General features: G+C 37.0%; 1 protein-coding gene across 1 annotated transcript in view; it reads left to right on the forward strand.

The window, feature by feature from the left end:
* The window catches only part of LOC113039654 (anthrax toxin receptor 1-like), a 51,332-nt gene extending 31,360 nt beyond the window's left edge, over positions 1 to 19,972 (forward strand). The window contains exons 14-18 of the mRNA XM_026197638.1: positions 3,940 to 3,981; positions 6,319 to 6,414; positions 7,429 to 7,596; positions 8,995 to 9,075; positions 19,398 to 19,972. Coding sequence (XP_026053423.1) covers positions 3,940 to 3,981; positions 6,319 to 6,414; positions 7,429 to 7,596; positions 8,995 to 9,075; positions 19,398 to 19,814 — 804 coding nt within the window. The 3' untranslated portion in view covers positions 19,815 to 19,972. The remainder of the gene's footprint in view (positions 1 to 3,939; positions 3,982 to 6,318; positions 6,415 to 7,428; positions 7,597 to 8,994; positions 9,076 to 19,397) is intronic.
* The last annotated feature ends 5,511 nt before the right edge of the window (positions 19,973 to 25,483 follow it).

The following is a 25,483-nucleotide window of genomic DNA, read 5'->3' on the forward strand; positions in this document are numbered from 1 at the left end:
GCCACATACAATAACACCACAGACCTCCAAGAGTACTCCAAGACTGTCACTGCCTACATCAATTATTGTCAAGTGTATTGATGATGGAACAATAACAAAGACCATCACTGTCCAGGCCAACCAGAAGCCGTGGATGACAAGAGAGGTCTACAGACTCTACAGAAGATGTGGAACACTGCCTTCTGAGCTTGAAATGAGGTGGGCCTGAGGACAGCCAGGGCTAACCTATCCTGCAGCATCAAAGAGGCTAAAAGACAGTACTCCAGGAGGATAGACCATCGATTCAACGACAACAGAGACACTCAGAGCCTGTGGCAGGGGATACAGACCATTACGAACTTTAAGCCCCCACTGCAGTCTTGTGACAGCACCATCTCCCCCCCGGCAGACTTTCTGATTGGAAGACCTCATGAAGTTCGGGTCGGCAGCAACACATCCAGCACCATCACACTGAACACTGGTGCCCCCAAAGGATGTGTGCTGAGCCCCCTCCTCTTCGCTTGACCCACGACTGCACACATCACACAAATCCAACATTTTTATTAAGTTTGCGGATTACCCAACTGTGGTGGGTCTCACAGGAGCAATGTTAGTTGCCTAGCCGGGTGGTGCAGTGACAACAATCTCTCTCTGAACGTGGAGAAGACGAAAGAGATTGTTGATGCTCCTCTGACAATCAATATGTGACCAAGTTCCTGGGTTTGCACATCACAGAGGACCTGTCCTGGACTGACAACACAGCAGCACTGGCCAAGAAAGCACAGCAGCATCTCTACAAATGGAGAAGAGCCAGAGCCCGACCCCCATCATGTCCACCTTCTACAGAGGCACAAACGTCCTGGAGGAGAGCTCAGTTCAGTGTTCCCCATTTTGGTCACAGTGTAGTTCCCTGATTTAATGTTCTACTCTTAGTGTTATCTGTATGCACCGGGGTCTGAGAGTAACGCAGTTTCAATTATCTGTAGTATGTGCTGTACAAGTGGAAGAATTGACAATAAAGCAGACTTGACTTGGCTTGACTTGATTATGTTTGGATCTAAATTCTGCAGGACAGCAGCTCTCCAGGACCAAACTTGTCTACCCCTTGGCAAGATCATTGATTATGTGGCTAGACATTCAACAAATTATTAGTATATTGATCTAGTTTCAATTGACTAGTTTTTTTATTTTCTATTCAGACCAGTCCAAGACATGTAGACCTGTACATACACTCATCGGCCACTTTATTAGGTGATTTTATTTTATCTAATTTGGCTCCAGTCAGCTAATCAAGGCCTCCAGAATTACCTGAAAACTAATTCTGGTAGGTGAAAGGCATATTGGAGCAGGATCACATTTAAACTCTGCAGGGCTGAGTTTGAAACCAGAGTAATCATTTACCACAGGACGATCGTGTCGGCCTACACTGCTTGAGACCCAAGACTGGCCTTTCTCTTGATTTCTAAAGGACTTATAATAATTCAAACTGTCAGCGACGTTCAGCTGAGAAATATCAGAAGGACTAGATTTGTCTGGAAATTGTCTGGAAAGGCACAACAGGAAAAGAGAAGAAATGAGTCATTGCCATGTTAGAGGAGTGTTGAGCTGAAGTTCATGAAAGGTTGAACCAGCTAAACACGCTAAAATCTAACTCAGCCATGATCATTTCCATAGAGAACAGCTGCAGGCCAACATGGACCGAATTAGCATTGGCATATTGCTACGTTCAAATAGCTTAGCTTTATTTATTAACACAGGGTCGTTTAGACTTGAAATACCATGTGTGTTGGTCAAGTTCACACCAGCTATGCAAAATGTCTTATTAAAATTTATATTTTTTACAAACAGAATAAGACTTGTCTGTTTATACAAGGTAATCCTGACACTTGAAATCTCTCTGGGAACTTCAAGGGGGCACAGCACTGTTTGGGAAAGTTATCCTGTGTTACCATGGAAAATGAAATTTTGATTTGACGTTTGAAATAACAAGGAAGAATAGTGCCCATTCTTCACTACATTAAGAACTACTGTTTGCCAAGTAGTGTAATGCTAACATTTTAATGCAGGTACAGAGCCATATTTACAGCCCCCCCCCCCCCCCCCCCCCCCAACTATTATGAATGAAGCAGTTTTTACTGTAGGATAGCCAGTATATAAAGCATTAGCTATATGCTAATTCTGTGTTCAAAAGCTTTCTGCAAGTTTCTGCCTATTAATTTGGACAACTTAATTACAACATGGTGTGTAGTAAAGTGATTTTGCATGGAATAAATTAGATACGTTGGCCAATTTAGCATTGTTTTTTTTTTTTTCACAATCATAACAGGAAGATTTCAGCATTAGTGCAACAAAATGAAGAGCAACTGACATGCTTAAGTCATTTGATTTATACTTTATCTGTGTTTCATTCTTCTCAACCACTGACAACGATTGGCACATTTTGTTGCACAAGTCTTAAACCACTTTTTAAATCAGCTCTTTTGCTTATCTTTATCAACAGAACACCAAAATGTGTACATACTAAATGGTACCATCAACATTCACAATTGCATGTTCAATAACAATTTGCTTAATCCATTAATTATATAGCCTACTTGACATAACAGAAAGAGAGAGCATAAAAATGTTTCTAATTGGTAATTGTACTTTATGATGTTATCATAAACTAAATACAATCATTCCATCATGACTAGAACACAGCTAGAGACCACATAACTGTTTATGAAAACAATCAATCAAATAATATTCTCTTCAGTCCAAATGAAAGCAAAAAAAAATTAGTGTTTTTCACATGATTCCCAGAATTCCAGTTTCAAAACAATAACAGTGTGTGCTCTTTCACAATTGTTTTGCATTTGGATGAATAGTGGATTTCCTTTTTAATACTTGATGAACAGTGAAAAAAATGTACTGCCTTCATCAAATTATGTTTCTAAATGTCCTAATATGCTCATTTTCCAACTGCCAAGAGTAAAACAGGTCAGTTTTACTGTTATCAAATATATTATTTAATCTGATTAGACCGTCCCCAGCAACTCTGCTATTGCTGCAACTACACAGACTAGCTGGGGACTATTTTCAGGCACTGCGCAATATCACTGTGCCTGCTGCACCCATGGTATGGCAGCAAATTTCCTTAATTTTAATGGCAGAATGAGAGAATAGTTCATAGCTATATCGGCTTAGAAAAATGCAGCTTTTCATTTTCCATCAGTATTAGTGTAACTACAGAAGAGTCAAGTTTTAATTTGGAAAAATATAGAATCTCATCTATGCTAAGCTAAGATAAAATTGCTACCACCAGAGCTGGAGATCGGCTGAATGAATTTGAAAACAGTAAAACTCAACTGTTTAACACTAGTGGAGTTGGAAAATGCAACCATTTTCTCAAAAAGTATCATATAACCAAAGCTCTAAATGGTTTCAGTTTTTCAATTAGCTGTTAGCTTAGCAAACCACAAACTAGTTAGCCTGCTAGCCTGTCATACTTCACAGAGTTTAGCAAAAGGATAAAAAGGAAAGTCATAATGTAACCAGTTATTTGATAATAATTTACAAACAACTGCTCCTTGCAGTCGAAGGGTAAATTTGTGAAGAATTATGTAAGAATTTATGTGATTATATGATGTATTATATAACTTCTTTGAAGGTTGCATATCTGGAAAAGCTTAACATTGAGCCCTACATTTTGGGTTTTAGATCTGGCCTCCAGATATTTAGGTCATTTAAACTTGCTTGTAAACACACTGAAAATGGGGAAGGGAGGGGTGCAATTCCTTAGCCATGTGTTTTTGTGTAACCTGTTTTTCTGGCACATAATGAAAACATCACTTGGGTCCTTTGACAAGTCAGTGGAAGAAAAAACTGTTTTTTAACTTTGGAGAGCATGTGGTCTGACATGCCAGCATGAGTGGGCTCATATGAGGTTGTTTATCTCTCTCTCTCTCTCTCTCTCTGCAGATTATCCATGAACCTCCACCACCAGTAGTTGAAGATAGTTCGGTAAGAACCTTTTTTTTATGAATTGTACATGTCACAATCTAATTAAGTACACTTGCATTTGTGTTGACATATTGTGACCTGGCCATAGGCACAATACGTTTTGAACAAAAACTGCCCAATGGGTTCATTTGTTTCTTACTCACCAACAAAAATATTGTCAAAAGAAGCTTTCCATATTCATTCTGCTGCTCACATTTTCTGGTGTTGACAAGCAATGAGCATGCATGGGTGGAGTTATATCACATTTTATTGTGGCTTTCTGGAAAGCTGGAGTCTGATTGGTCAATTGCAGAATTGAGCAGTCAAGTATTTTTGTATAATGACTGCTAAACTAGATATTTCACATTTGTTCATGGAAACATGCAACTGGCGCAATTAGAAACTAAAAATGGTTGAAATGAGTGTGAAATGTCTCATTAATGAAAATGTAAAGTTTACTTGGTCAATTAAGCTGGACTTCAGGCAGTATTTTTAGATCTCTGTGCTAGCAATATTAAACTGTATTGTGAGTTGTAACGTTTTATTATTGTTATAGTAATTTTACATTTTAATGCTAAAGCTGCTTGCCGATTGAGCATTTCCGCAAGACGCAGTGGTCAGGCAATAGAAGATTACAAGATTAGTTACAAGTTCTGCAAAGACAAGAAATCTTTTTATTAGCCGAAATCTCAAAATTACGGTAATTCTGACACGGTGTGAATGCATCCAGAGACACAAATAGAACTTAATGGAAGACAAGTAACTTGGATTGCAGATTGCTAATAATACATAAATGATTACTGAGAAAATGTGCCAGTGGTCATCTGGTTTCTATAGGAAGTTTCCTACATTGCAATGGACTGATTTTATTGGCAAAATATTTAAGCTAATCTGTAAGTAAGATAATAAATATCCTGATAAGTAGCCATGTAATATGCAGGATAATATAAAGTCAAATGGTCATTATCGCTTAAATAAACCCAGACATGACTGTGAAGTTATGCAGAGGGGTTTTGTATCACTCTAAAGGGGTTTATTTTGTGATAATCTCCGTATGATGTGTTGGTATTATACTCTGTGAGTTCACCAGATTACCCTGCAGCATTTGTGGTGATTTTCTTCTTTAACTCTTGTTTATCTTGGATCAGACTTATTCCTTGTTTATTAAAACAATCCCTGAGATCTCATTGTCCAAACATGGGGAAAAAAAGAGTTTATTATGATTTGGATGTTATTTTGTAATGATGTTATTCTGATTTGAAACTCTTTCTGAAGGTCAGAATGTTTCAGCTATTTAACAGGAACTTTGGAAGAGACTTTGGATTCCATAAAACTCTCCAGATCTTTGTAGGCTGTTGTTTAACCACTCTGGCTCTGCTACATTAAAATGAATTAGTTCAATCTGGCCTTATTAAAGACCTGTAATATGATAGCATATTTTTATAAATCTTTCATCGGTGATGTCACTTTTGTTGGTCCATAGTAATGTCATACCGAATGGCCGAAGATTGGGGAATTTTCCCTAAAGGTTTCTTTAAGTTATGCTAAAGTTTCAGGATATAAAACATGTGATGGGGAATCAAGTGGGTGGTCAAACTGAAATATGAGGCATGGAGATGGCTGTTAAACTTTTTACTTAAGTATGGATGCATTGATAAAAGATGTCTTTTTAAATCTCGAGGACTGATTGTTAAACAAGGTTAAATTTCCTCACAGTTGGAAAAATAAAGTCATAACCCGAGTGAGCCAATTTGGACTCATTTTATTGGATCAGGAAGAGCTAGGGACGGCGTAAGCATGGCTCGTGCCTTTCTGAGAGGAAATAAATGAAAAAGTCATGTTTTAAAGAAGTGAGTCACGCCTCATTTAGGAAAATACTGCATTTAAATCACAAAAAAATCTTTACAATAAATGTTATTGTTTCATTCAAGAAGAAGTGTATATCAGTTCTCAACATAGAGACACATATTTTACATTGGACATTTGGCAAGCCAACATCCGTAACCTCTGCTTAATATGGTCTAGGTCACATTTCGTTTTAGTTTCACACTTAAAAATAAAGGCTCCATAAGGGGGTTTTCGCAGACGACGAACCATATTGGGTTCCCTTTCAGTGATCAATTCTTAAAAGAGCCATTGTTCCTTAGTGTGAAGAACATTTGAAAAATCTAAGAACCTTTCTCCACTGTAAAGAACCTTTTGTGGAATGGATGTTAGGTTCTTCATGGAACCATCAATGCCATCCAAGAAAGGTTATTAGCTTTTTCACAAATCAGAACAGATTTGTGGTCCAACAGTTAAGAATTATTGGGCTCTATTTCAGTCACAATTTCATTGTCTCTTTATTTACTGTATAAGGATGATGAAGAGGATGGAACTCCGAAGAAGAAGTGGCCAACAGTGGACGCGTCCTACTATGGAGGAAGAGGAGTTGGCGGAATTAAAAGAATGGAGGTAAACAACAGTTTTATCACTCGCTGGAGGGCACTAGCCACTAAATTAGCACACGCTCAGTCTCTTAACAGATGTTTTTCATCCAGAGGAAGAGGGCTGTATCTCTGGAGGAACACGGGGTTAAGTGTCTTTCTTAAGGGTGACGGATTCTGTAAGTAAATATCCAGTTGACAGTTTGCCCCTACTTGGAATGAAAGAGATGTCATAATTGAAGTCAGCGATGTTGCCGAAAGCTAATAAAAATGCCACAACTGTGAAGAAAAACAGGAAATACAGAAGGGAAAGTAAAATGTTTGTCAAATGCATTGATTCGCAAAAGTATGCTTGAAATAAACAATCTGCTATGCAAACAAATGCCATGACAAAAACAAGGAAAGGAATGGTTTAAGCCAGCCTAAGGTCTTAGATGGTCTAGTTTGCTGGCTTTAAAATGGTTTGGGAAACTGGAGCTTGCTGACTCCAGGCCAACTTGACAAGGCCGGGGGAAACAACCTTTAGCAAACCTTTGACGTGTGTTTCATCAAACGGCTTGCCAGTAAAGCCTAAAGTTTACAACCACCGCAACACAGTGTTTACAATAGAGGAAAACAAGTGAGTGTGCATTATACAGCTCATCTGCTGTTTGGAATCCTTCCTTCTGTCAAACATTCTACCTCGATTTCAAGCAGTGCAGAGTTTGCAATTTGATTTTCTCAGAAAATACCTGTCCAGCAATATCTCTGATTGAGAAAGCAATATAAAATACACATATTTTTTTGCCATTATTCACAGTTTTTGTACTACTGGGGTCACCATAAAAATCTTTTGATTTTGTTTTTCCATTTGTACCAGGAAAGCATTCTGAAATGCTGATAAAAGAAAGGTTATGATGTAAAAATGAAGAAGTATTTTGGAGTAAAATTCATGTGCACTCTTTTATACAAAAGGTCAAATGCTTTTGCCTCCATTGAATCTTTTTGGATCATTGTCAAGTCATGCTGGATAACTTGACCATCGCCATCTCTTTCATTTCAGGTTCGCTGGGGTGAGAAAGGTTCAACCGAGGAGGGTGCTAAACTGGAAAAGGCAAAGAACGCGAGGGTAAAGATGCCTGAGCAAGAGTTTGAAGTTCCTCCTTCTCGCATCCTAAACAATGGCATGCGGAAACCTCCAGGCCCTCGTAAATGGTACTCACCCATCAAGGTGAGAAGAACAATATTGTATAATATTGTCTCAGTGTACACACGCTAACTAAAACTCAAAAGTGTAGCAGTTTAGTTTAGGGACCAATTCTTACTTTTAACTAGTGGCTTATTAGCATGCATATTACTAGCATATTGGCTGTTAATTAGTGCTTATAAAGCAAATATTAATGTCTTATTCTACATGAACACATTATAGAGCCATTCATTTGACCACATACCTAAACTTAACAACTATCTTGATATATATCAATAAGCAGTTTATAATAAGAGTTGATTAAGGCAAAGTTGTAGTCGTGCTAGGGTTAGGGTTAGGGTTGGGGTTGTAGTCTGTTGACAGTTAAACATGAGCAGCCCCCATCATGCAGTCCTCTTGCTGAATTAATACATAAAAACATGGCTTAAGATGTCAGTGCTTATAATCAATCTATGAATCAGTTTGAGGATTTATAACATAGACCAGAAACTGTGGTGACCTCCAAGAACAGTATCTGTGGAGTCAGCACTTTAACACACTCAAAACCAGGTTTCCCTCATTTTATCTCTCTCCACTCGCTCGCTCTCACAGATCACACTGTCCAAGAGATCATAGCATTGCCAAAACATTTTCTCCTGTTGTTCATTCTTTTAGTCTGTGTATATTTACTTATAATTTTTAGTCTCTCTTTTATTTGTTCATTTCTTTATCTAATGTGTTTCCCTGTTTTTTGGAGAAAGGTAGCGTGAGCAGAGTGTGCCACTTTTTGTAACCCAATTTTACATTTAAATCTTCCAAGATGCCCTTCTGTTCTTTCTTTCACCCGTTCATGTTCTCTTCTTGGCAAAGAGAGCAGCTCTTGTGCAATGAGGGTCTACTGTCTTTATTGGGAAGTTGGGTCGAGGTCGAAGGACATCAGAATGCTGTTGTATTTTCATAACCGTGGAGCAGATAGCAAAGCATTGATTGATTCTAAACTGTGCTTTTGAGATTTACCCGTCTCATTTGATAGTGAGCCAGAGAGGCCACATGTGGAGGGTTGAGTTCAGGAAATGTCTTTGTTAATATAACCCATTTCAAAGAGTTTAGTGAATGAAAAACAGTCACAAAACCCTGATGGTCAGTGAAGACCCATGAAGACTTGAATCATACAGAAAACAGACAGTTTATACGAGGGGTGTCCAATCCTACTCCTGGAGGGCGATCGTCCTGCAGATTTTAACTCCAACACACTTGCCTAGAAGTTTCTTGTGAGTCTGAAGAGCTTGGTTACCTGATTCAGGTGAGTTTAATTAGGGTTGGAGTTAAACTCTGCAGGACAGTAGCCCTCCAGGAGTGGATTTTATTTATAGAAAAACACATATGCTTTATTTTTTTATCTTAATTATTGTGTTTTTGGTGTTTGTTTGTTCTGATGCGCAGGGAAAACTGGATGCATTGTGGGTACTTCTGAAGAAAGGGTATGACAGAGTGTCCATCATGCGACCACAACCTGGAGACAAGGTAAGACTCTTTAGTCTTGATGTAAAAAAATGCATTATTTATATGTATAACTAAATTATATATATATATATATATATATATATATATATATATATATATATATATATATATATATATATATATATATATATATATATATATATATATATATATATATATATAAAATAATTATAATAATTGCATGCATATATAGAGCATTCGTGATAGCATGTAAGACGTGAATGCACTGTATGCAACTTTTAACAAACGAACAAACTCTAAAATAATATATATTTCTACAGAAAGGAAGATTTCTGTTGAGTTTTGTGGGGGTTTTGTCAAGATAAAAGTAAAAAATAAAACATGAAAAAATGCATAGTATCTTGGCAATAATTATTGCATAGCATGTTATTCCATTTTTTCTTTTGAAGCTTTTATTTTATTTTATTTTATTTATGCCACAGAAATGAAAAAAAAAATTGCAATTTTGAAAATAAGCTTGGATAAGGTTCCTTACAAGCCCAGTTTGGTCCTGAAAATCAGTGGATTTTCAGATTAACTTATTTTTATTCACTGACATTAGATTCATTTTTGTCTGCACAATTTTATTTTTTAGTGTGGAAACATGAATAGGGGAAGTCGTGGCCTAATGGTTAGAGGGTTGGACTCCCAGTCGAAGGGTTGTAGGTTCTAGCCTCGGGCCGGACGGAATTGTGGGTGGGGGGAGTGTATGTACAGTTCTCTCTCCACTTTAAATACCATGACTTAGGTGCCCTTGAGCAAGGCATCGAACCCCCAACTGCTCCCCGGGCGCCGCAGCATAAATGGCTGCCCACTGCTCCGGGTGTGTGCTCACAGTGTGTGTGTGTGTGTGTTCACTGTTCTGTGTGTGTGCATTTCGGATGGGTTAAGTGCAGAGCACAAATTCTGAGTATGGGTCACCATACTTGGCTGAATGTCACTTCACTTCATATATTTGTAGGATGATGTGAGGTTTAAGCATTTTGAAGGACCAGCTGGGATAGCTGGAAATACAGTACTCTATACACTGTATGAGTTGTTGGTAATATGAGTGAGTAGGATGAGGTTGCTGTGTATAAGAGTGAAAAGTGGATGGGATTTGAGAGGTTTAGAACTGAAGGGTTTTAGTTATGTGCACGTAGCTTGCAGTGGCGTTCGTTTCCACTTTTAAAGATGACCATGTCTTTGATATGTTCACCAGCACAAGGACTCATAAAAGGAGCTTATAAAAGATCTTCACTTACTCTTCTCGAGTCATTTTCAAAGCCAAACAGAGAAATATGCTAAATCACTATGATAACTGTCAGTTAATTCAATACGACTTGGCTTTACTGAAGTGATAAAAAACAGCAGCACCGCAGCTTGATGGGAAATGAAAACCAGCCTCGCACTGATGGAGCATTACATAGATATAGACAACCAAAACCTTTGTTCAGTTCAGTTTTAAATAGTTTTTTTCTTTCTTCTTTTTTTCCATTTCCGAAGCTTTTTCTCACCATCCACTGTTGTTATGAGAGAAAACAAATGTGTAGAAATAATATTATTATATGGTCTATAACAGCATTAAGGTTCAATAAATGATGATAATGTTTGAGTCAACTATATCTGTGCATATCTAGTAATGTTCACTAGTAATGTTCACCCCCCCCCCCCCCCAGAAAAAAAAAACTATCCTGACAAATGTTGCAGTTAGACTTGGCATCCTCTTTATAGCATGTATTTGCTTTCACTTGCTGCTTCTTTTAAACACTCTTTTATCCTTGCCTGAATGGAGAACAACAACAGACCAAGTGTAAAAGCCCACTTGTTGCATGCTGGGTCTCCTGAACTAAGCAAATAAACTGAGGAAATGCATATCAAATATCCCAAATGGCAATGGGATTTGCATGAAAGGAAATAAAAAGTTATTTAGGGTGAACTCACATGTTATTTCTTACTTATGCAAATGATGATTTGACTTATAAAGTTCATGGCAGGTCACATCCACTGAGAGAAAGGGCTCGACTAAGGACAGGATGCAGTACTGAATGTTTTTTGTCGTCTATTTGTCAGGGTTGTTTGCAGGATCAGCAAGGAAGAGTTGAGGCGAGGATCTTTTAGCAGCAAATGTAATTTATTTACAAGACCAAATAATATGCAAGAGAACAAGAAATCTAGAAATACACAAACCAACATAATACTTGCCAAGAACAGACAATGAATTAAACCTAACAGGGGTTATAAATACACGAAAATGAGAAAACAAACAAGACACAGGTTAACATAATCCGTAGCTATGGAAACCAAATGAGGCCATACACAACATTGTTCTATATTGTTTCCAATACACCTTGTATATGGAAGGACCAATCAAAACAGACATGGTCAGCTGACCAATCAGGTTCATGGAAGGGAGGGGTTTACAGGCCTTGAAATTATTCTAATATTAAATGTATATTCCGAGAAAATTACAATGTTTTCTGACCTTAGATGCATTTAAACCTGTTGTAGGGGACTCCAACAAAATAGGACACTGTGAAATGTCATATGACCTGCTCTTTAAAAAAAAATGCAGCACTGGCAGAAAAACTTTTTTTAATAAACATTACAAAAATCATAATAATCTTAGTAGTCTTAGTGCTTAAAAACACAGAGAACACCTGAATACCACATAGCAACAGTCTATAGAATCTACTTTTACAACTACAAGCATCACTTATATTTTCTTCAGAAAGTTAGAAACTCTAGTTGCATCAGATCTAGATTGTACAATGTGACTGCCTTGTTCTTACAGTGCACTGCCAATAAGTTGATTTATCCTGCTTGTACTAAGAGCAGCTAAGATAGGTGGCCATTTCCTCAATTTCGAAATCTGCAGCTTTATTTTACCAAAATAAAGAGATAAGGATCCAATGTCAACAGATCCATTTGGACAAAACATCATGTGCAGAGGGTGGTGTCATTTTTAACTGAAGCACACTGCATAACTCAACACCCACACCCTATTTTTCTCCAAGGAACTCGCCTAGTAGCACTAAATGTCAACATCACCAGCTTGCAGTCAACTGTCTTGCTGTATCCTGCAGTCCCATGTATCTGCAGGTAAGATGGAGTTGATCAAATATCTGCTGAGTGATGTCAAAAAAATAGCACTTGTATCATAGAATGACATGCACATTTACAATTAACACCACTGACAAGCAAACAGACTTGGGAATGAAGCTTAAGGGAAACCTGGGCCTAAAATATCCAACAAAGAAAGCAGACCAATGGGCAGAAGCAATATAGTCTAGACTTGAATATCAGGAAGATGGTACAATTGCTTTACAAGGGAACATCCAAACATAGTATAGTAATTAACAGCATTGGGGAAGTGATGATGACACTATGAGGTTATTAACGATTCACCACAACACATGAAGCCACTTGGACGCATGCCAAAACTTAAAACACATCCAGATGCTCCAAGATAAATAGTGAAAGACATCCATCCGGTGACTGTGTGGTCACAGCCCTTATGAACAAATACAATGGCAGTCAAGCCAAATCAAGTCACCTTTATTTCTATACACAAGTTTTTATTTTGTATTATTATTATTTTTTAAGCAGCTTCACAGTAGATATGAAAATAACATCAGTGATGCAAACTTCATCAAATATGAAACAAATCCAAATTCTGCCTGTCATAAACTGCATGGTGACACAAAGATGGAGGATCCAAATGAAGTAGTTTATTGATGGAGTAATCCAAAAACATAATCCAAAGGCAGGCAGCAGTCATCCACAATAAACAATCCAAAACAACAACAGAGTAAAGGCCACTGATATACTTCAAACAAAGTTATTTTTGCCTTTTTGTTTGAGGGCAAAACGAAGTTTGAAAAAAGCTAAGCGATGGTTTACTGTTTGGGAAAATTCCAACACCCCAGCACTGCTGGAGGCGGGATTGTAAACATGTCTTACTCCGCCTGCGTGTTCTCCCTAAACAACAACAATGTGAGAAAAGAACATCTCGTAAACATCTGGCAGTAGCATTGATCTATGCAATGTCAAAGAAGAAAAACAAGAACAAGCAACATATTGTCCACTTAACTTTTTTTCCATTTCCATTTATTTAGACCTTGGTTTTACCTTTGGTACATAAGCTTATGCCCAAATCCACAATATCAGAATGTCCAGAACACATTAGATTAGATTCAACTTTGTCAATATGCAGAATACAAGTACAGAGCTAATGAAATGCAGTTAGCATCTAACAAGAAGTGCAAGAACATAATGTTTTATATACAGTAAGTGCAGAGTGAGTGAATCTATGATTTACAGACTGTTCAGTCAAATTTCTATATACAGTATTAAAACACATGACATGTATACCAAAAATAAAAATGACAAGACAGAGTGTCAGGGTAAAACTCCAACAGAATCATGTCCAAAAACTATATATCATGCAGCTCAAATCACTAAAACAGCCAAAATGTTCCGAAATGTCAGTAGAGTTCCTTGGTAAATAATATTTTCTAAATTTCTGCTTTTTGGTGGTAATTGACGTGATGATAAATGTGCATATGCAGAACATTACACTGGACAAACAGCTGTGAGCTGTGAAGCAAACACAGACAGCTGCCGGATAGAGATGTTGTTGTCTGGCAAACCCATCAGGAGATTCCAGTATCTGAAGCCAGCTTTAAAAGATTGTGCTTATATAATGTGGCACAGGACATAGAGGTAGTGTGAGTCAACTGTTCAAAGGCTTGGCAAACATTTTGTTGAATGCTATTGTAATTTTTCATGTAGGAAGTATTCACTTCTCTCACCTTAAAAACACTCCCATGTGTGGACTGATTGCTCTGAAAATTGTATGCATATCCAATGTTACATTAACAAAATTACTGAAAAAAATGTTTGTTTGACAAGCATTAAGGAAGCCAAAACAAGCAATATGCATCATGAAGCAAAGACCAAAATGACATAGAATTTCACAAAATTTATAGTGAAGTTTATTGAATTCACTGTCTGCATTGTTTAGAACCCAAATACTAACATGCAAATCAGGGTAACACAAATGTACACACAAGATCTGTACCGAGCACAATTTGTGTGGTGTAATTTCCCATCTTGCAATGCTAGGTTATCAATATACAGCAATCTGATATATTTTAATGGCACTATATAGCATTCATCTATCACTGAGAAGCATGAATTGATAATGTAGAAATTCTAAAGATATGTATCCCTAAATATGCACAATATGCTGTATACAAAAGTCGCACAACAGTTTAGTTAATTTCCCCCCATGTAAAAACACTGGCTATACCATAAAATTATGCTGCAATTAGTAAAAAAAAAAAAAAAAAACACTTAGAATTTGAAATAACCTAACTGCCTTACACAATTTTAAGTCAAGTATAAACGCTTTTTTTTTTTTTTTTGAAACACACTATTACTTATTATAATGCTGAAATTTAAGTTTTGATAACTAATTGCATCAATCTTTTTTTTCTAAATTTAACCCATTTTGAACAGTAAATGTTACAGTAAGTCACAGTACTTAACATTAGCTAATGCATTAACTAGCGATAATTAACAATTAGAAATACATTACATTTATTGCAGCATTTGTAATTGTTAGTTAACAGTGGAAGTTTAAGTGTTACCCAGTAAATTTAGTCCTTTACCAAAAACTGCAGAGTCAGCACTGAATGTGTGTCAGTCGATTGGAATTTCTATCATCGGTGGGTCTGACCCAGATTCTGAGCGTGACGTGAGTTTGGTGGTTGTGTCTTTTGGTTTACATAGCAACTGTGTAAATGTCTGTTGGGTTTTGAGTGGATCAAGACATCTTTCATTTTTCAAAAAAGAAAACAAAAAGGGAAATTAACTAGCTTTAGTGTAAGTTGCTGCCAAATGCTTCTGTCCCACTAGTTAAAATAATAATCGACCTGTTCTAAATTACAAGCAGATGATATTTAACTGAGCTGTACAGTGATGCGTAATAACTTCCAGACTTAAACTGCCCATTTGTATTGCAGACCAGTATCACACCCTTGAATTTTTGTTCTTTAATTTATTTATTTTCAATATTAGTTTAAATTGTGTTGGTAAATACTTTATATATATATATATATATATATATATATATATATATATATATATACAGTGTCACCCAATGTACACATCCAACAGGGACACCCTAATGTAAAGTTTCACCAGTTTGTTTTCACTCAATATATTTATCATTCAAGATATAAATATGAAACTATATTTGGGTAGTTGACGAATATGCCGTAAAATACTATTCTGGCCCCTTAACTAATTAAATTGTCTATGGAGTTTAAAAACAGGATATCCTGTCACACCAGAGGAAAGTTCATATGCTTTTAGAAATATATGGATGAAAAAAATTGCCAATTACTAAAATAGACACTTGTAAAATTATGCCTGAGGTACTAAACAATTCTATGCTTTTCTTTTTTAATTTGTAATTTATTGAACATCTTGGGACAGTCACATCATAGGACAATTGAGATTTAGCTTGAAAACGTAAAATAATAATAAATCTAATAACAAAGCAGGTTTTTTTATAACCATCTCAGCCAACTTTTAAAACAAGAGTTTACAATTTTAAATTTAAGAGTTTAACTATTGCTGAAGAAAAATTTATACATTTTATGAGATTAATGCTTAAGCAAAAACACCTGGTTATGAAAACTGCATTAGAGAACAGAATAATAATTATTAATTTTCTGGGCTGGCATGACATGCAGGCCAGGTTAAAATGCAAAAGTAATCAAATACAAATGTAAACACATTTAAGCAACAAACTGAAGGCAAAAATCTGAGGCCAGACACAAGATTGTCACACGTCATTGCCCGGAAGGAACACAGAGGCAAGGATAAGCGAAATAAGACTCTTTATTAATCCATAACGGGGTATATCCAACACGGACCACTGAGGTAGACACACACAAATGAACCTGGTAGACCCCAAAAAAAAAAAAAAAAAAAAACAGACCGAACAGACGTGGGTGTTTAAAGACAGGATAACGAAGGGCAGACAGGTGCATGGTATAACTTCATTAACAGGGACACGGAACTCATGTAAAGGGAACTAGACACACCTGGAATCAAATGAACATGACAGGAGACAGAAACTGGGTCACAGGGAGAAAAACACACACATAATTAGTCCAATGGTGTGACAGAGATGGGGTTCACAAGAATGAGACTAGACAAGAGTTTTACACTATTTTAAGAAATCTTCACTGATGAAAAACATGCCTTGGAAAAATAGTCTGCAGGTGCATTTGAAATCTTGAAATAAATGCCATCTCAGTTCTGCTTTCTGTATGAATTATAATATGCAGTAACAGACAATACTCAAGGACTTTAAAATATTTTGCCACAAATATTGAACTGACTGCCCTCTCTTTTGTATGATTTCGTGAGTCTCTTCAGACCTATAGAATTGTACTTGCAGGCTATTAGTTTTTAATGTTTGACCTCCAATCTGAACCTTTTTTCACAAGTCGATCATTAAAAATATATATTTATTAAAAAAAAAAAACTCCTATTATAGTGTTCATATTAATTTCAGCCTAGATATTGTATGCATCCTAATTTGCTTGTGTCAGAGAGCCACAGCCGCTCTGAAACTGCTGGAATTGAAATTGCGCGCACATGCTTTTTAGTTTCGCTTTCGCGATTGGGACCGGAGGAACAGAGCACATATTGCATTCTACACAATTTGTCATTACACTGCATGTCCACGAACATTTTTAATGAATTCCTATCTCACCTTACTCCCGTGATGGCTGTCTGAACCCCTAACATGGGGCCCCCTGGTGGCCACGGGGCCCTATGGAGCCGCTTATTTTGTTTATTAGGGCCGGCACTGGGCTTCTGTGTCACCTTTACACTGCAAAGATGCATTATTATAATGTCTACACTGTGCATAAATCCTATCTTATTGTCTGCACATATGTCTAACATGTGCACTGATTAAATAACATCAGTACTTCCTTTTCAACAGGAAGGTATAATTAGGTTTTTGATTTGTCATTTTTCTGTGAACTCTGAAGTTGAGTAAGTGGTGACAATCAGACAGTTTGAGATGAGCAGAAGACAAAGGTCTGGGAATGAAGACCAGACATGTAACAGAGGAAGAGGAATCTTGATTTAAGCAGTTACAGAAGGCGGTATGAGATGGAGGCATGCTCTTATTAAAACTGCAGGGTCTGGGGACTGTAAAATTAAAAAGAGGTTGGCTGCTGTCCCGACTACTTCTGAGAGAGACAGAGAGTACTTTGTTTGCATGTGTCTGCTAGATTAGATGAACCTTCTGAAATTAAGGCACATCCAAAACAACAGTATTCAGAAAAATATGACAAAATGAAACTATGACTAAATATGTATAAGGTACTTTGCAGTGTTTCCCACGATTAAACTGAGGTGGCTCAAAATTATAATGAAAACTAATGAAAATTATTGGTTGATGACCTTTTCCATGATTAAGATGAACATACTATCACATTCCAAGGCAATCAATCATGTGACCGGCTCTTTTGACTAAAACCAAACTATAAAGCAGCTCTTCTGTTTTTCCGCATTTGCTATTGTGATTTCTTCCATTTGTTTTTCTTAGTTAGTCTCTGTAATCTTACTTTTGTCTTATAGAGCTATACATACCGAATCCTTCCAGCCTTTGATTTTCTCGGTTACAGTACATATTATAAAGTGTGTGTGTGTTTGTGTCTTTCCTGGGGCCAGTGAGGGAGCTCTTCATTAGCTGACAGGAAATTGGGACAGAGTTCTCTAATTTTCCATAAGTGTTTCTAGTAGACATCCAACAGCTAGCCTTTCCTCTGTGTATCATTAAAACTTGTCTGGCATTTAAAGCTTCCTACAGCTACAGCAGACAGAAACACCAGCACACCTCTCAGCTCTGCAGTCTGAAGTCCATCATGGTTGCTGCCCATTTCCCAACCACATGCATTTGGAGATTTTAGCCTAATATTCCTGGCTTATTCACTTCATTAGAACTGGAGTCAGTTAACATAACTCACATTTCTCATCTGCCACGTTGTCCTACATGATGGCAACAAAACAAGCAAACTCTCTCCAATCTAGTGAATTTGGTCTGCAGTACCCATTTCAACCACTAACTGTTACTATTGCATACTGCACCTTTAAATATCACCTTTAAATATGTGGTTTTACATCCATAATCAATCTGAAATCCAAGTAATTTTCTATTTTCTATTTATTGCTTTTATTTATTTATTTTTGGACATAATCTCGTTGGCACTAGAAACTACATGCATTACACACAGGACATGACAATGCCTTAGCCCAGAAAATCTTAGCAACTGCAACATGTTAGCAGCACTCTGAAAACTAGCCATAACACCTTAGCAAATGCATATCACGCCTAGCCACCCTGCCAAACACCCACGACACTGTAGCAAATGCATTGCTAAAAGTTGTTAGAACATGTTAGTCACTGCATACTAACACATTGACAACTTCCAGAACACCCTAACAGTTACAGAAGGCGGTATGAGATGGAGGCATGCTCTTATTAAAACTGCAGGGTCTGGGGACTGTAAAATTAAAAAGAGGTTGGCTGCTGTCCCGACTACTTCTGAGAGAGACAGAGAGTAGTTTGTTTGCATGTGTCTGCTAGATTAGATGAACCTTCTGAAATTAAGGCACATCCAAAACAACAGTATTCAGAAAAACAACGTAATGGCAACATGCTAAAACACTCAAAAAACATGTTAATCAGTGTGTAGAAACACCTTGGCCAGCGCTGATAGTCTGTGGGCAGTGCGCCAACATTTAGCTCCAGTGCAATTCAGGCACCCCAGGTTCGACTCCTGACTCGCAGACCTTTTTCCTCTCAAAAATGGCAAAATATAAATCTAAATGAAAAAAAGAAACACCCTGGCAACCACCCACAGCAGCTTAACAACTGTATGACAAGATAGGAACTATTCAGAACAATGTTATCCACCGTATAGCAACATCATGACATCCACACATATCACACCAACTTCATGGTAACATGTCAAAAAAAAAAAGCCAAAACAAGTTACTATAAAAAAGCAACGCCCTGACAACCACTCACAGCAGCTTAACAAAGCTACAATATTGCACAACCTTGACAAAAATGCCAAAATGCCCTGAAAACTTCATGACAACATGGTAAAAAAAAAAAAAAAAAAAAAAAAAACACATCAGTTGTCACATGGCAACACCTTGACAACAGCAATCATCACACCACATTTTCTTTAGAAAAATATTACATCTGAAATCATTTGTTTTGTGTTCTCTTTGTCTCTCAGGGTCGCTGTATGAACTTCACACGCATTAAGTCTAGTCCCCCTCCACGCTATCCATCCTACAACCACCATTCTTCCCCCATCTACACCCCTCCATGCACCCTTAGCCCACCCCCTCCTCAGGGCCAGCTCCCCCCTCCTCCACATAGTCCACCCACCTCCCTGTCCTCCGGAATACCTTTGGCACCATCTACGCCCCCACCTCACGCCATCAACCCGTCTCCACCCATCACTCCTCCACCATCCTATTCTCCACCCCCTGTCTGGTCCTCATCTCCTAACACTCTCTACTTTTCTCCGCCCACATCTCTGCCCTCTCTTCCACCATCTCCTCCTGCCTCACTGCCCCCTCCGCCTCAAGCCCCGCCTCCAGGAAGAGCTCCTCCTCCAGATCGCCCACCTCCACGGCCTTGTGTGTAATGTGAAACATTTTGTATGGGACTACTACAAGGACTGGAAGTAAACAGGAAACATACATTTTCCATATCCTCTTCAAGATTCCGTTGCTGTGTGGCCTAATGCAATAAAACGTGATTCAAAGATCACCTGTGGCATCAAGGGCATTTGCTCCTGTGAAAGAGCAATGAAATGGAATACAAGCCACCATGAAACTCTATAGGGAGCAACAATCAGAATCACACCAGGCATTGCAAAGAAATGGAAAATCCACACAGAGTTCCTCAGCAGATGCCATTTGTGAGTTCAACCAAGCTTAGAGAATGGAAGTGGCTGGTTCCATTAATGGATTCATGGATGTTTCACAGTTGCATGCACATGGGACATTTGTCGGGCTTTCTCATTCGGAGCAATTGAGAAAATCTATGCACATTTTTGGGTCCACCATATACACGTCTTCTTCATTAAATGGCAGAACTAAACATTGTGTCTCATTTACTAAAAATTCCATGGGTTACACTTATATGCACAGAAAACAATTCTGCCAGATTTAAAACTATGTACATAAATTGGTTTTTAACTTCATAATTTTGAAAAACCGCATTCCCTTATTTACTAATTTGCATAAACACACCCATCTCCATTTAAGGGGTTATGTACTTTAGAACGCAACAGTCGTGTTCCAGAAGTAAAAATGCCATTCATTAGCTATGTTTCCACCCACCTATTTTTATGCACATTTTGAGATATTGGACAAAAAATAAACTCTGATTGGAAATAAATGCACATAAATTCTAAAAATGCACATAAAAAAACGTATGCGCTCAACTGAGTCTGATACATTTTTTATACAATAAGAAAACATGCACATAAACTATGATGGCAACACATTTACAGAATAAATCCATCGATGTGCATTAAAAAAAAGTCATGTAACCTAGCACAATGACCACATTTATTGCATTTTGTCAGAGCTGTCCGAGGCACAAGTAATTTATTATATATCAAAAAAGACTAAAAAAAAGTGGCTTCTTCTACTGCAGCAAATTACCTTATTTTTTATATGTGGTGCTAGTGTATCAGGAAGTGACCATTTTTGTTCTCTTTGTCTCGCTGTATGGAAACAGTGCTTTATTCACAAATGTTTTATGCAATATTCCAATTTTGTACATCAGTTAAATTCGCAGCTTTGGATAGATATAGCTATTTTCTCCACAGGGAAACTTTTTACCAATAACCTTAATAAACCTTTAGAGACAGACACACTGTTAGCTCAGAGGTTGTTAATCAATGGTTTTGATTACACTTTTGTTGAACCCATCTGTTCACATTGATTCAACATATTGTTAAAATAATCTTAAAAGCATAATTATTGGTGAAAAACTGCATTACCCCAAATACTGTGCAAATACATGCAAATGAAGCAACTCTAAAAAATAACCAAGTCGGCTAAATACTATATATATGTGTGTGTGTGTGTTGCAATGAAATTTACATACAGTATTTAAAGGGACAGTAAGTAGGAATTACTCCCATCTAGTGGTGAAATTGTATTTTGCATTCAAACTAATTTTGCTCTCCAGCGCCTCGCCTTTTCAAATGCGCGTTGCATCTACGGTAGGCGATATGTACCAAAAGCTTTGACAGGATGTCTTCTAATAGCACTTCGTCGAGTTTTCCTTCAGGTGAACAGGTGTGTTATTTCAAACAAACTGCAACATGACAACTAACAAACGAATGTTACAGTATGAATTACTGACTATGGAAAACATGAAATATTGTAATTAGTAGTTATGTCTTCTTTATTCGTTATATTTTCTGAATTATATGCATTGTTAGATATAAAAAAAATATTATAATATAGACTGTAAACACTGACTTACCTGTCGAGAAGAAAACTGGCCACTTCAGCGTCTCTTTTGAAATCTTTATCCAGCATTAGCTCTTTCCACCTAGTAAAAGCTTCCCCGACATTAACTCTTGTTTTCTGTAATCTACGGTCACGTTTCCTTTTACGTTCTATTTTTGACTGTTTTGGCGACGATGTTTTCTTCTCCTCTGGCGCGGCATATGTATGGTCCATAATAAGAATGCAATCCAGACTTTTAAACTTGCCGGTGCAGTTTCAAGCGCCTCTCACTGCTCTGCACCTGCGTTTCTGGCTCTGACCGAAAACGCATTGTGGAAACGCGTTGGCTTAGTACTTTTTGTCCCTCTCTGCTATTATAGTTTTGCAAGATGGCGGAACTACATGGAAGCCTCCGTCGACCTACCCGTCCCATGTATATAAAGATAATAAATTCTTCATTTACGAGGATTAGTTTAAACATTGGCATAGGTATTTGTACACCATTGAGGGCATATTTATGAATAAAAATATTGATTTTAGATAATAAAATACCTAAAAAGTTACTTATTGTCCCTTTAACTTTATATAAGTATACAGCTTTAATATTTTTATTTTCAAATTTTCCATAGTTTTTAATTGATTTATGTCATTTGCAATGGTTTATAGTATTGTCATTCTTTCCCTCACTCTTTCTGTCTGATTTTAATGTACTTTTTTTGCTTCAAGTAAAAGTTTGTAGTGCTGAAAAAAAAATACTTCTGGAACCAGAGCTGCTGAAAAATTGGGTGGGCACAAATGCACTCTATTGAAGCGTACATATGATTTCAGTTGGTTTTAAATTTTACAGTAAATTTTGAATTTTGAATTAGTACATGCTGATGAATCACTATTTCCACATGAAAATGTATCAACACAAATTTTACTCACAACTGTGCAGTACCCGCAGTTAGTAAATGAGACCCAAATGATTTTGAATCATTCATTATGCTAAAGGTTGTCTTTCAAAATTCTATGATTTCAACATTTTATTATATTTTTTTTTTGGGGGGTGGGGGTATAATACGGCTGTTTCTTTTTCAGGTAATTGACATTTATTTGTGCAATAGTGGTTTTAGAGGTTTTAATTTGATTTGGGATTGGGGTTGGGGGGAGGGGTGGCATGTTGCTTTTTGGTCTTTACATTTATTCACAAAGTACCTGACTATAATGAATTTAAGGAATAGTTCATGCAAAAAAAAAAAAGAAACTGTGTTACTATTCTATGATGATGAACTTGATGTTTCATTTTGGGCTGTTTTTTAATGGTGATGTATGTTTAAGAGACTAAGGTGTTTATGGGCATGGACTTGAAACATCGGAGCAAAATCTAAAATGTTTGTAGACTAAGCAACATCACCTTACTTTGCACATGTCACAGATGTAATGGTGTATGGGTGCATTATTAAAAGATTCTAGTACAAATGATCATGCATTACAAATGCTGTATGTATAAATCTATATATCCCAGTGTTGTTTTTTTACATAAGGTTTTCTTTTTGTGTGTGGGTGTTTTTATAAATATATATATATATATATATATATATATATATATATATATATATATATATATATATATACATATATACAGTATTGTTCAAAATAATAGCAGTACAATGTGACTAACCAGAATAATCAAGGTTTTTCGTATATTTTTTTATTGCTACGTGGCAAACAAGTTACCAGTAGGTTCAGTAGATTCTCAGAAAACAAATGAGACCCAGCATTCATGATATGCACGCTCTTAAGGCTGTGCAATTGGGCAATTAGTTGAATTAGTTGAAAGGGGTGTGTTCAAAAAAATAGCAGTGTGGCATTCAATCACTGAGGTCATCAATTTTGTGAAGAAACAGGTGTGAATCAGGTGGCCCCTATTTAAGGATGAAGCCAACACTTGTTGAACATGCATTTGAAAGCTGAGGAAAATGGGTCGTTCAAGACATTGTTCAGAAGAACAGCGTACTTTGATTAAAAAGTTGATTAGAGAGGGGAAAACCTATAAAGAGGTGCAAAAAATGATAGGCTGTTCAGCTAAAATGATCTCCAATGCCTTAAAATGGAGAGCAAAACCAGAGAGACGTGGAAGAAAACGGAAGACAACCATCAAAATGGATAGAAGAATAACCAGAATGGCAAAGGCTCAGCCAATGATCACCTCCAGGATGATCAAAGACAGTCTGGAGTTACCTGTAAGTACTGTGACAGTTAGAAGACGCCTGTGTGAAGCTAATCTATTTTCAAGAATCCCCCGCAAAGTCCCTCTGTTAAAAAAAAGGCATGTGCAGAATAGGTTACAATTTGCCAAAGAACACATCAACTGGCCTAAAGAGAAATGGAGGAACATTTTGTGGACTGATGAGAGTAAACTTGTTCTTTTTGGGTCCAAGGGCCACAGGCAGTTTGTGAGACGACCCCCAAACTCTGAATTCAAGCCACAGTACACAGTGAAGACAGTGAAGCATGGAGGTGCAAGCATCATGATATGGGCATGTTTCTCCTACTATGGTGTTGGGCCTATTTATCGCATACCAGGGATCATGGATCAATTTGCATATGTTAAAATACTTGAAGAGGTCATGTTGCCCTATGCTGAAGAGGACATGCCCTTGAAATGGTTGTTTCAACAAGACAATGACCCAAAACAAACTAGTAAACGGGCAAAGTCTTGGTTCCAAACCAACAAAATTAATGTTATGGAGTGGCCAGCCCAATCTCCAGACCTTAATCCAATTGAGAACTTGTGGGGTGATATCAAAAATGCTGTTTCTGAAGCAAAACCAAGAAATGTGAATGAATTGTGGAATGTTGTTAAAGAATCATGGAGTGGAATAACAGCTGAGAGGTGCCACAAGTTGGTTGACTCCATGCCACACAGATGTCAAGCAGTTTTAAAAAACTGTGGTCATACAACTAAATATTAGTTTAGTGATTCACAGGATTGCTAAATCCCAGAAAAAAAAATGTTTGTACAAAATAGTTTTGAGTTTGTACAGTCAAAGGTAGACACTGCTATTTTTTTGAACACACCCCTTTCAACTAATTGCCCAATTGCACAGCCTTAAGAGCGTGCATATCATGAATGCTGGGTCTTGTTTGTTTTCTGACAATCTACAGAACCTACTGGTAACTTGTTTGCCACGTAGCAATAAAAAATATACTAAAAACCTTGATTATTCTGGTTAGTCACATTGTACTGCTATTATTTTGAACAATACTGTATATATATATATATATATATATATATATATATATATATATATATATATATATATATATTAGTGCTGTCAAAATTAGCGCGTTAACGCATTCGATTAATTTGAAATATTTAACGCGTTAAAAAAAAATAACGCAATTAACGCGGTTGCAGTTTTTTTTTTATTTCCAGTTGTGGCCTATGTGTGTTCAATTTGCAAAGAAATATGGATAAGACCAAGGAAGAACTTTTAGAGGGAAAGTTTCAGTATAAAACTCCGGATTACTCTTCAGTCTGCCACAAGAAACATTACTCTTCATTCAGTCTGCCACAAGAAACAGCAACATTAAAATCATGAACTCAAATGTCATTGTTAAAAAAAAACAAAAAAAAAAACAATGACTGTAACAGTGCGTAAATCAGACCTTTCTGTAACGCTAACGTTAATAAGCTTAAACGAAAATAACGAAATAATTGTGTAGCGGAGTATTTTTTGTACACAGTGCCGCGAACTGTCAATCACTCCTGTACGCGTGCATCACTGTCCTCCTCAGCTGCAGCAACTTGCGCTCTCTCTCTTCATCAAGCTTTAAAACAAAAAGGGGACAAAAATAT

The sequence above is a fragment of the Carassius auratus genome, chromosome 22, assembly GCF_003368295.1.
Source record: "Carassius auratus strain Wakin chromosome 22, ASM336829v1, whole genome shotgun sequence".
In the NCBI taxonomy this organism is placed as follows: domain Eukaryota; kingdom Metazoa; phylum Chordata; class Actinopteri; order Cypriniformes; family Cyprinidae; genus Carassius; species Carassius auratus.